Source organism: Petaurus breviceps, unplaced genomic scaffold (genome assembly GCF_028583685.1).
Source record: "Petaurus breviceps papuanus isolate PSGF00001 unplaced genomic scaffold, PetGlider_PUasm1.0 191, whole genome shotgun sequence".
Lineage (NCBI taxonomy): Eukaryota > Metazoa > Chordata > Mammalia > Diprotodontia > Petauridae > Petaurus > Petaurus breviceps.
The window spans coordinates 2,342,448-2,355,755 of record NW_027185811.1 but is presented as its reverse complement, the minus strand read 5'-3'; the positions used below and the strand labels follow the sequence as shown (position 1 = coordinate 2,355,755).

Genomic DNA, 13,308 nt, shown 5'->3' with positions numbered 1-13,308 from the left:
GAGAGAGAGAGAGAGAGAGAGAGAGAGAGAGAAAGAATGAATCTACTGATCACCTCCTGAAAAAGATCCCAAAAAGAAAACTCCTAGGAATATTATAGCCAGGTTCTGGAATTCCCAGATCAAGGACAGAATTTTACAAGCAGCCAGGAAGAAACAATTTGAATATTGTGGAAGCACAATCAGGATAAAACAGGATCTGGCAGCTTCTACACTGAGGGATTGAAGGGCGTGGAATAGGATTTTCCGGAGGGTAAAGGAGCTGGGATTAAAACCAAGAATCACCTACCCAGCAAAACTGAGTATCATGTTTCAGGGGAAAATATGGTCATTCAGTGGAATAGAGGACTTTCAAGCATTATTGATGAAAAAACCAGAGTTGAATAGAAAATTGACATTCGGATACAAGAAGCATGAGAAGCGTGAGAAGGTAAACAGGGAAAAGAAATCATAAGCCACTTATCAAAGTTGAACTATTAACATTCCTACATGGAAAAATGATAATTGTAACCGATAAAACTTTTCTCAGTATGAAAACAGTTGAAGGGAATAGAAATATATATACACATATATATGTCTATATTGGAGGATATATGGGCATATGAATACATATGTGAATGTGGGTATATATATTTACAGGTATACACAGATAGAGGGCACAGGACCAATTTAATAGGAAGGGATGATACTTAAAAGGTGAAATTAAAAGGTGAGAGAGGAATATAATGAGAGGAGATGGGGAGAGACAGAATGGGGTAAACTATCTCATATAGAAGAGGCGAGGGAATGGTTACAATGGAGGGGAAGAATAGGAAGGCAAAAGGGAATGAGTCAACCTTATTCTCATTTAATTTGGCTCAGGGAGGGAATGAAATATGCACTAAATAGGCTATCTCACCCTCCAGGAGAGTGGGGGGAAGTGGATGAGAGGGGGGATGATGGAAGGGAGGGCAGGCTAGGGGAAAGGGAAGTTGGAAGCACCCACTTTTGAAAAGGGACGGGATCAAAGTAGAGAATAGAACAAGGGGGAGGTGGGATAGGAGGGAGGGAAATATAGTCAGTCTTTTATAATATATTTACTATGTTAATGTTTTGCATTAGCTACACATGTACAATCTATACTGAACTGCTTATCTTCCCAGTAAGGGTGGGTGACAAGGGAGGAAGGGAATGAATCTGGAATTCAAAGTTTTAAAATCAAATGTTTAAAATTATATATACTATTATTAATACTATTTTACATGTAATTGGGAAATAAGATATACAGGCACTGGGGCATAGGAAGGCGAAGGGGGTATGGGAGAAGATATGGGAGAGAGCACACTGGAGGAGGGGATATCCTGTGGGACTGCTATGTTGGGGCAGTGGGTAGGGGAAAATTGGGGTGAAAATTTGTAACTCAAAATCTGGTGGAAATGAATGATGTAAATCAGATAAAAGCATTTGAAAAATGAAAAAAAAAAAGAAAGGTGACTAATAAATATTTCGAATTTCAAATTTCCTGTGATTCTTAATAGGATGGTCTGTGTGATGTAGTAGGAATATAAAGTCAGAAAGATTCATACTGTGTGACTCTAGGGGCAGCTAGGTGGCACAGTGGAGAGAGTTCTGGACCTGGAATCAGAAACTCATTTTCCTGAGTTCAAATAGGGCCTCAGACACTTACTAGCTGTGTGAACCTGGACAAGTCATGTAATCCTGTTTGCCTCAGTTTCATCATCTGTCAAATGAGCTGGAGAAGGAAATGGCAAACCATTGCAGTATCTCTGCCAATAAAATCAGGCAAATCACTTAAACCCTGGTAACTCTCTAAGACTGTAAGTGGATTTGATACCAATCCCTTAGCCGATGAAATTACAAAACTAGTTCCCACTTGCTCCTTAAAAAACAAACAAGAACGTAACCCCAATGGTCCTCCAAAAAAAGAAAGTTCAAAAAACAAAAAGCCTCAAAATATAAGAATGTCTCTTAGACAGCATCCAGAGATCAATCTCTAGAGTGTCACACCCAAGGAAAGGTCTTACAGCAACTTTTCAGGATGAGTTAAAGCCAACATTGACCTTTTCCTGTCTTGAAAGATCCCTTGCAGAACCAGAACATGGTATGGGGGGAGGGGAGGTGTGGATGGATAGATATTAGAAACTTGATGCAGTCCCCTTTGAATTTAGCCTTACTGACTGCTCCTTCCTTACCACCAGTGTTCTGACCTCAGACAGGAGAAGGAGGGTGATACAGAGAAAACAGTATTTTATAGTGAAAGGACCACCACAAATGGACATCAGTTTTCTCATCTCTAAAATGGAGTTGAGACTAGATGGCTTTTGAGGTATCTTCTGTGATCTTATGGTTTGTAAGGGCAGGTAAGGTTTCAGAATAAGAAGGTATGCACCTCTACATCACAGGAAGAGAAGATAGCACATTTATAACATTGTTCCTAAGGAACTAAATGCTCCATTTTGCTTAATGTAATTTTCATAGAATCAACTAATGAGGTTCAATGTTTTTAAGATATTAATTTATATTTGTTGATAAAACATTTTGCATATCATTGTTCTTCAGTTTTATTATATCTAAACCCCACAGTAAAGTGGTATAACAATATCACCTGACATTTATATAATGCTTTAAGGTGTACAAAAACACACATTTCCTTATTTGATCCTTAAAGCAATCCTGTGAACTAAGTACTACAAGTATTATTGCCCACATTTTATTATCATCTTCTTTCCTCAGCTATAAAATGAGAGGGTAGGGCTGGATTATTTCTTAGGTTCTTTCCAGACCTAAATCTATAATTCTATGCTTTTACATAAAAGCAAACATGTTAAGTGAAGTTGTAAACTGTCTTGGTTCACAGCTATTAAATATCAGAATCAAGATTCAAACCCCCTGTCTCCTGGAGATGTAGACTCAAAGTCCAGCCTTCTTTCTATTACACTCCGCTGACTCAGTGAAAAGAACATTGAATTTAAAGTGAAGAAAGACCTGGGTTTAAATTCTAGCTCTGCCACTAACTAGCTACAGAATTAGTGGTTATTAAAGCATAGCAAAGTGGTGATTAAAACAGGCATAGCATGAAGCAGACCACCTATTTTTGAATGTCTTATTCACCTTTTAGGCAATGGATCCTGAACATACAAATAATATTGCTTGAAAGAAGGCAGGGGTCAAGGTAGAGTAGGGTAACTCTGAAGGCTTCAGCTGACATGTGAAAGAGGCTGAGGGTTATCCCCACTAGTCAACCACAGCACAAGGAGCTGGTCATCTGTTACTGCCTTTCCACTACAGGCAGGTGGGGCACTGATGAACCTCTGATTATGGATTGGTTACCATACCTCAGTGACAAATTTAAGGACTATTAAAATGTTTTTTCATTTTGATGGGCTAAGGATAGAGATTTTTGGGAATGAATTACTTACTTGGCTAGGGAATATCAGTCTCGCACAAATGTGAAATGTTCAGAGTGGGCTTCAAGGAACTCAATGTTTCTCAGTGAGTACCTCTGATGTTTTACTTATATAGAGATAATTAAAGCTTCCTTAAAACATGTTGGCTGCTTGGCTATCACAACAGACTGAACTGTGCCAGATTTCACAGGGATAAATGAAATTTAAAAAACAACTGCCAAGGGCAAATGGGGGGGGGGGAGAGAAGCATGTATGTAGATGTGTAGGAAAGCCAAATATGGTTGACTAATTCCAACTGTTACTATTATTAAGCCAAAACTGGCTTGAGGTAGAAAAGATACAATTTTTAAAATATCATTTTGTTTAACTGAACATAAAGCAGTGACTAGTGTAGTCAGAGCTTCCAGACAGTGGGCACATGTAAAAAGAACTATGTTGTTATTATGTTCTAGTATGGTATAAAATCAAATTAATCAGGAAATTCCTGCAAAAACTATATTATGTGTGAATAAGATAGAAAGCAGCATTGGGCATTTGGTATATAAACCAAACTTGCTTTACCTCTGTAGGCCTTTTCCTCAAAAGTAAAATGAAAAGACCAAACTCTATAATTTCTAAGGATCCTTCCTCTGACCTTTTCATATATAATTGTTTTCTCTTTCCCCACTTAGACTATAAGATGATTAAGTCCAGCCTACATTCAAGAGACCCCATGAGGTACTCAAGGGTCAAACTTACAATCGAATGAGTTAAGGTAAGGTTCAGCATGTGTACACAATCACATAAATTCAATGTGATAAGAGAAGAGAAACTATCAACCATATAAGGGTTGGGAGTGGGGGTCAGGGTGAGGCTAATGGAAAAGCGTTTTTCTAAGGTCGGCCTTGAGAGAGGAGTAGGATTTCATGGAAGAAGTGTATTCCCAACATGGAGAATGGCTTGTGGGAATACAGAGAAGAAAAAGGCTGGGCAAAACTGGAAAACCTTGGATGCAAAGTAGAATGTAGAAGTGGGAATAATATGAAATAAGACTGTAAAGGTAGATGGTAACCTAACAGATTCATGAAAGAATTTAAATACCAGGTTAGAGTTTATGTTTTTTTCTACAGGCAGTGGAATACCTCTCAAATTGTTTTTAGCAGAATGACATGTTCTCAAGCTCCTTCTGAGTTCCGCATGGCTCTACACAGTCTGTTCTCCAAAAACAATGACTGTGGATGAAGAACAAAGGATAGGGCAAATTGCAGCTCACTTCTGCAATCCTGGAGAATAGTTTGGTCCCACCATTAAACATTCTCCAGAATGAGGAGTTGACTATTTTTTGCCTAATGAAATTCAGAACCCTGACAGAATAGAGGAGGGCTCTGAGTCTCACCCTTTTGTGTAACTTATCCCTGAAGATCCTAGAGTGTTTCTGTTTCCACTCTTCACCCTAGGTCCTAGACTCTAAGGCAAGAGAGAGGAGATGGGATAGAGGGAGAGAAAGAACACATTTCCCCAATAATTCATCCGTGTACTCTCAAAAAAGAAGATACACAGAAAACTAGAGTTGGGATATAACTCTGCGTCCTAGCGGCAGCTCAGTGACTTTATGGCTGAAGAGAATGAGATGAAATTCAGAGGTAATATGTGGCTTGCCCACAATAACACAGGTAGTTTGGGCAGTACAAGAGCCAGGTCTAGGATTCAGGTCTCTAGACTTCTAGCCCTGGATTCTATTCATTATGCTACAGCCAATGATTCACAAGTCCTGCTTTCTTTCAACTTCTGGGTTTCTGGGCCTCCCTCATTGCCCAAGTCTGGGGACACCCAGATAGCCGTTTCCCAGATAATTTACCTAGGTTATTTCCATGTAATAAACTAGAATTTAATTTGCAACAGTGAATACCTGAAGTGAAATCAGTGAGTTCCTTGGAAAGTAGATGACTTAACTAAAAATCCCTCAGGTGGGCAAATCTTAAAAAAATAAATAAATCTATGCCCACTTTAAAAGAAAAAAAAAAGAGGATAGGTATTCAATTCTATCAAAAATTTGTGTGGAAGACATTGTGCTAGGTCCTGGGCACACAAGACATGGTGCACCCCCACTCTCAATGACTTTCTGTTTGCAGCCCCAAGAGGTAGGCCAAGGAACCACATGAGGCAGTGGAAAGTAAACAGGGCAGGTATAGAATCAGATACACATTTTCCAACATGGCCAATAAGTTGAAACAAAGTAAAAGTGTCTGGGGTGGGGGGAGGGTTAAGGTAGAGGGAGTTAAACTACACACAAAAAAAAAGTTTAGAAGGTGACACAAACACAAAACAACTTTGTTATTACTCTGCTGAATTTAAAAAACATTTTTAAAAACACAATTCCCTTTTTACCTTTATCATAGAATATTTGCTGATGAAGTTTATCATGCAGTTAGGTGGCATAATGGCTATAGAGTGCTGGGCCTTGAGTCAGGAAGATTTATCTTCCTAAATTCAAATCTGGCCTGAGATACTTAATAGCTGTGTGATCCTGTGAAAGTCATTTACCCTGTTTGCCTCAATTTCATCATCTGTAAAATGAGGTGAAGAAGGAAGTGTCAAACCACTCCAGTATCTCTGCCAAGAAAACTCCAAAAGGGGGCATGAAGAGTCAGACACGAATGAACACCAACAAAGTTTATAATAAAAGAAAATAAAAAACGGCAGTCAGGAAAAACGTGAGTTAAGCACCAGCTTTCTGGCCACGTAACCCTTAAGTTTCTGCATCTGTAAAACAGAGATAACTCTTGCACTAGCCACTTCCCATGGATACTATGAACAAAGAGCTTTGTAAAGTCGAAAGTGTTATATAAATATTAATTATTGGAATCGAATGGGAGGAAAGACCTACACATATGACTGGAGGAACAGAGAATGAGTAATTATAAACTCTTACTTAAGAAGTCAAGAATTTGGTTTTTTTTTAAATTACTATTTCTTTTGCTTTATTGTGAGTAAATTGTTATATTTAAGAATTTTTGGTTTTCTATTTTTAAAATTTTTAAATTAGTATTTAAATTTACTTTTAGTTTACAGTTCCACAATCCCTTGAGTTTCAAAATTTTCTCCCCCTCTCCTCCCCCTCCCCCATGGAGGCATGCAATCAAATACAGGATCTACAAATACCTTCACATTAAACGTTAAGTCAGGTTGTAAAGAAGGAGTATAACCTATGGAGTGATCAGTGGGAAAGAGGAGACAAAACAAAACAAGAAAGAGAAACAGAGAAAGTAGTTTGCTTCAATCTGCATTCAGACTCTGCATCTCTTCCTCTGGATGTGGAGATCTATCTCCATCATGAGTCTTTTGGAGGTGTCTTAGGACCTTACATTGCTGAGAGGAGCCCAGTCGATCAAAGTCAGTCATCACACATACATTGTGTCTGTGATTGTGTACAGATTTCTCCTGGTTCTGATCTTCTCACTCAATATCAGTTTATATAAGTCTATCCAGATTATTATGAAGTCTGTCTGCTCTTCATTTCTTATAGCACAACAGTATTCCATCACATTCATATACCACAACTTGCTCAGCCATTCCCCAATTGATGGGCATCCCCTTGATTTCCAATTCTTTGCCACACAAAAAGAGCTGCTATTTGTACATAAAGGTCCTCCTCTCACTTCTATGATCTCTTTGGGATACAACCCTAGAAGTGGTTTGCTGGGTCAAAGGGTTATTTTTATTATTTATAGCCCTTTGGGCATAGTTCCAGATTGCTCTCCAGAATGGCTGGATCAGCTCACAACTCCACCAACAATGCATTAGTGTTCCAATTTTTCCACGTCCTCTCTAGCATTTATCATTTTCCTGTTTTGTCATCTTAGCCAATCTGGCTGATGAGATGTGACACCACAGAGTTGTTTTGATTTGCATTTCTCTAATCAATAGTGTTTTAGAGCATTTTTTCATATACTTATAGATATCTTTAATTTCATCTTCTGAGAACTACCTGTTCATATCCTTTAACCATTTATCAACTGGGGAATGAAGAGTCAAGAATTTGTTCATGATTTCTGGAAAACTATTTGAAACTACACTAAAAACTATACATATCCTTTGATCCAGTAATACTACTACTAGGTGTCCCAAAAAGTCAAAGACCAAGGGAAAGGACATTTATGTATAAAAATGTTTACAGCACCATATTTTGTGGTAGCAAAGACCTGGAAATAACATGGATGCCCACTGATTGAGCAATAGCTAAATGAATTATAGCATATGAATGTAATAGATTACTGTGCCATGAGGAATTAAAAATAAAGAATTCAGAACAAATTGGATAGACTCATAGTTTGAACTGATGCAGAATGTAATAAGCAATACTAAGAAATAATTTACAAAATGACCACAACAGCATAAAAGAAAAAACTATGAAAGACTTTACAACTCCAGTTAAAGCACTGACCAGTGATGACTTCAGAAGACTGATGAAAGCTTGCCTCTTATTTACTTTCAGACACAGTCAATGTGTTGATTTGTTTTGTGTGATAATATATATCTATTATAAAAGAGGGCTTCTATTTGGGAGGACAGAGGACAGTGGGTTAGTGGAAGTGTTTAGATATGCAACAAAATTTTTAAGGCACATCAAATGAAATATTTAAAAAGAATAAATAGTTCAGAAAGGGGCAAAAACAAATGAGGCAATTTTGTCACTATTTTGTTAAATTTAATATGCACTTTTGAAAACAAATCATAGGTAACAAAAGTTCACATTTTCATATGCAATCCTGTTGTTTATTTGCATTTGTTGATGCTTAAGTTAACAAAAAAGACAATGACAAGCATATAGGACTTACACAATCCTCTTGTTCTTTGTATGTTGCGGTGTTTGTGCTTATTAACTGTCAAGTATGTAATTAAAAAAGAAAAAGCTCACTTACTGGATATCTTTCTTAATCTCACCACTAAACCAACAGCTCATAATAGGGTGAGGAGACCCTGTCTTCTTTGTGCAACAGGAAGTAGCTAAGAGATTGCACTTGATACACTTCTTGCCTCTGCCTTCTCTCACTGATAGAATGCATTGTCTCTATGGAGAGAACTTGAAACCTAATCTCCTACATGACATCATTCAGACCATCTGTAGAGCCTCTATACTCACTGCACAGAAAAGATGACAAAACGTTCTCTTGGAAAGGCTGGAGAATATTTTTTTTAACCCTTTGGAGCCAATTAAAGAGCTGGGCTCCAAGATAAGGGCTGTGTGTGTGACTGTCTCCTCCAATCTTGCTTGGCTAGATAAGTAAACTTGATTTAGCTATGTAATTTACAACTCAAAAACTGCCAGCCCAACAGAACAACTTCAGCAATGCAAGCAGGCTTTTGGCCCTGCTCACCAACAACCACTCCCTAACATCTCTCCTCAGTTTGGGTGACCTACTAAGGCTGAGTCCAGAGGATCCAGCTGTATTGTATGGAGCCTGAGGAGTTTTTGGGAAGGAGAAAGACATTAGGCTTGTCAGGAAGAGGGGGAAAACAGAGAACTAGGTTACAGTAGTCAGCAAGGACAAGGAGAAAAAGAAAAGGTCTGAAAAACATGCAGCAGAAAAGACTGAGTCACCACCCAACTGGCTGGGGTCAATTCCTGAGAAGAGTATTGATGAAGAGGTTTCTCCTTAGGCTTCCCAGGGAGGCTGCTTTGGGACAACAGAGAAGGAACAGGAAGAATGAACAGTGATAGTTGCAACATAATTTCATGTGCCAATTCAAGAAGCAATTTCCCTCTAGTATCACAAAGGCCCTCTCTGCTCCACAGCATTCACAATAAATGCAGGATGTCTGATGGTAGCATTGATTCTTGAACTCCCATATAACCCTCAAATTAACTCTCTTTAGATTACCATCTAGCAGGGAAGCTGAGGCTGAAACAACACCTCTAAGACTGAATTAATATCTGAATCTGGTCATAGGTCAATAAAAATGCCAGAGAGGAAAGAAAGAGAAATCAAAGAGAGGATGACAGTTACCACTTCTCTAAATTTCCTCTAGAAAATGGTCAATTGTCCTAGTTTGAATCCCAATTCAGCCATTTATTTGCTGGTGTAACCTTGGACAAACCTCTGAGTTTCGACTTGTTTTTCTTATCTGTAAAATGAGAATATTTTACTCATATTAACTTGTTGGGCTTTGTGAGGTGAACCTGTCCTAAATTATAAAGTACTATTTAAATGTGAACTATTGCTACAAGGGTGGAAAAAGAAAGAAGAAAATGGTCTCAGGTATAAATGTCACCAGGAAGTTTAATGCCCCAGGTTACTAAGGAAGGATTTCTCCCCTCTGAATCAGACCACATATCCTAGCTTCAGTGCTACTCAGGACACCAAAAGAGACAAGGGTGAAAGCCCAAGCCTTCTCCATTCATTCAAACGAACAAGAGTGCTGACTAGGCACAAGACATCATTCTCTGTCACAAAATGTTAGAGCTAGAATGAGACTGAGAGGCAACGTGATACAAACTGGGATTTAACCAACTAAAGCCCACTTTGGATCTTGCCCTTTCTTCTTGTCCCCTTTGAGAGAAAAGCAGCTCATCAGTTAACACTTCACTTCCAGGCAGCTGATGTTCAAATGACACCCAAAGATCTTCTTCACTATGGCTCCTCCCCCACCAAAAATGAGTAGTTTCTACCATTTCTTGGTGGGAAAGGAGCCCATTGAGGCCTTAGTCCTTCAGCTGTGCAGCCCTATAATTTGTAGAGCAGGTCCCAATGTGGGAGGAACAGCAGGTCTATTATGGGGCCTGAGAGTCCAATCCTCACTAGCCAGGGAGTGTCCCAGTAGTTAGTATCCTTCAGTCTTGTATTTCATTCCTTTAAAAAACCTGGACATTATTAAAACTATTCATTTCTTAGTGCCCACAGTCCCATGGAAATGCTCAGAAAGACTTTTTTTTAGCCAAAGGTAAAGAATCTTTCAGTACCTGTGGTTCAGATAAGATGTAGCATTAACAGTCATCTACTAAACAGGTGTCAAACACACTTCATGTAGCTCAAAGGAGATTAAAATGTCACTGGGAAATATGTGACAAAGTAACAGAAAATGTTTATATGTGATTTTCAAAGTCAATATGCAGCTCATAGGGAACCTTATATATAGTTTAGAGGCCCCCTTTTTATTTGAGTTTGACATGGCTGATCTAGAACCTTGCAAATTTAGATGTATGTATTGAGTAATTATACAAATAAGAGTAATTATATGAATGAATTAAAAAGCATTTACTAAGTGCTTACTATGTGCAAAGCACTGTGCTGAGGATATAAATAGCAAGATAGTCCCTGCTGTCAAGGAGCTTTTGTTTTTTTAGGCAATGGGGTTAAGTGACTGGCCCAAGGTCACACAGCTAATCTGGGGTGACATTTGAACTCAGGTCCTCATTTTTAGGTGGGGTGGAGGAGTGTGTGTGTGGGGGGGGGCTCTATCCATCTGCAACACCTAGCTGTCCAATCTTACTTTCCAATAGAAGAAGACAAACACACATATAGGAGATTTATAATTAAGAATTTCTTACCACTGACACAAGGAAAGCTCCCCCATGCCCCCACAACATACATAATCATGTAAAAGCAGATACATCTTCCGTACTGGAGCCTACTTTTTCCTGCTTTGCATACCAAGAATACCAAACCAGCTAAGCTACACAACCCTCTTTCAATCTGAACATCTGGATTCTCCCCTTTCTTTGGTTTCAGTTAACCTTCTGTAGGCTTCAGAGGGGTTTTTTGCCTCAAGGCAGTGGGGTCTAGGTTACTTCATAGAATCCCAAGTGTTCGCCTGAAAGTCCACTTTAGGAAATAGTGCCTACTACACTGAGGATGTCTAAATTTTAAAGCAAACAACAAAACTACCTTCTGGGGTCTAAGGGAAGACATTAGATTCTCAGGCTTCCTTTTTTCACTTGTTTTCATTAAAAGTTACTTCATTGCTGCACTGGGATGGGCACTCAAAACGCTTGCCATTTTTCCTACTGGAATGTAAGCTCTTTGAAGGGAACATGCTTTATACACCTTTACTTCTAGCTCTTACTATGTTAGCATAACGTCTGTTTATGCTAAATCAATGTTTTATAAATGAGCTGGCACAGCACTTCATAAAGGCTCACACTGGTGACAAGTAACCATTACCAGTGGACACACCATGATAGGAAGGATATTTGTTCAGCAGTTCAAGCAAACATCCAAGTCTTCAGAGAGCAACTCCTACCAGATACAAACATTTCCCCTTCCCAGAGGAGGTACCTATCTCTCCCAAAATGCTGCAAATATCTGATCACAATCAAAGGGAACAATAAGCACTCCCTGGGCTGCAGTAATGACGGGTGGTGAGCCCCGGGGCTCTGTCCCCACAACTTTCAAGTAGGGTATAGCTCTCGTTTACCTTCCTGAGCAAATGTTTGCAGTCCTTGGGATGCTGCAGTCCTTGGGATGCTGCAGCCCTTGGGCTGCACTGCCCTTCGGACCAACCAGCCCAAACCGAGGATGAGGGGTCCAAAAAGAAGGCCAGCATATTCCAAGGCCGGACCCGAGTTCACTCGGTCATCGAGGTGCCACGACCTCTTAGGGCCCCTCCCAGCCCGGCCCCCGGCCGCGGGGAGCCCCCCCATCTCCGCCCTGCTCTCCCCATCCTCTCGCCCCCTAGGCTGTCAAGGTCCACACAGAGCTCCGGCCCTTTCCCAGGTAGGCTGGGGCGGCCTCCGGTTCCATCCCAGCCCAGGAGTCCCGCTCCTCAGCCCGCGCAGGGGCCGCTCCTCCCAAAGCAGCCTCCCCAGAGAGCCACGTGCGGGCGGGCGCCTAGAGGCCTAGAGCCCCCGGGTGTTCCGACCGCCGGCAGGGGCTGCTTCCGCACTCGGCTCTCAGGCAGCCCACGCCTGCTCCTCCCGTCCCTGCCCGGGGGCCCGGCGGCAGCCCCGAGCTCCGCTCCCGCGGGGTCCCGAGAGCAGTTCCGCTCGGCTCCGGGCCCCGCGCCCCCAGCCCTCCCGCCGGGCGGTCCCCTCCCCTTCCCTTCCCGGCGGGCGCCGCCTCTCACCGCTCGAAGAGCAGGCGCACGGAGAAGATGCCGGCCGCCAGCGGGAAGGCGGAGAGGACGTGGCGGGCCCGCGGGAAGCTGCCGACGCCGGGCCTCTCCAGGTCGGCCCAGCTCACGTTCCGCGGTAGCCAGAAGCTCTCGCTCCACAGCCAGTCCCACAGCAGGCCCAGAGCCCCCGCCACCGCCGCTGTCGCCATCTTTCCCCCGCCCCGCGGCTGCCGCCGCCGCCAGAGCCAACCGAACTAGCGGGGAGGCGGCCGCCGGGCGTGGCCCGGCGGAGAAGCCGCCCCCTTCCGGCCCTGGCCCGCCCCCGGGGCCGGGCGCGCCCCTGGGCCATGCCTCCAGCGCCGCCCCCCCCCCGCCCCGCCCCGGCCCACTCGGCCGGCCGCACCTCCCCGGGCCGCGCCTCGGAGCCGCCTACGGCTCGGGCCCCGCCCCCTCGCCGGCTCTCTCCAGTCCCGAGGCCCGACCACGCCCCTTCCAGTTTCCTTCCTCCATGCCACGCCTCTCTGTTCCCAAAGACCTGCCCATCACGCCCGCCTCCCCAAAGCCACGCCTCCCTCGTCCCCAGTCTCTCTTCCCCCCCCCTCCCCCCCCCCCCTCCCTGTTCCCCTCATACTGAGGCTGGACCCCACCCTCTCCTTGAAGCCACGCCTCCTTCTCTTCCTTAGGTTACCCAGGGCTGGTTCCCTCCAGGCCCTACATTTCTCCTTTTTACCTCCGGGCCGACCCCACCCTCCCGAGGCCCCTCCCTCCTGAGCCAAGCGGGACCCTGCTCCTTTAACCCTGAATTCTCTGTTTTTGCCTTCACTCTTCCCCACGACGCCCACTCCTCCTGCCCCTGGGGCTCTCGGGAGCGCCG

The 13,308-nt window shown here is 42.6% G+C and overlaps 1 protein-coding gene across 2 annotated transcripts in view; it reads right to left on the bottom strand.

Annotated features, from left to right (window-relative positions):
• CERS5 (ceramide synthase 5) overlaps positions 1 to 12,699 on the bottom strand; it is a 28,711-nt gene extending 16,012 nt beyond the window's left edge. The window contains exon 1 of one of the 2 annotated variants that reach the window (XM_069092574.1): positions 12,447 to 12,699. In XM_069092574.1, coding sequence (XP_068948675.1) covers positions 12,447 to 12,643 — 197 coding nt within the window. In that variant the 5' untranslated portion in view covers positions 12,644 to 12,699. The remainder of the gene's footprint in view (positions 1 to 12,446) is intronic. The other variant, XM_069092573.1, reaches the window with a different exon arrangement.
• Between the last annotated feature and the right edge of the window lie 609 nt (positions 12,700 to 13,308).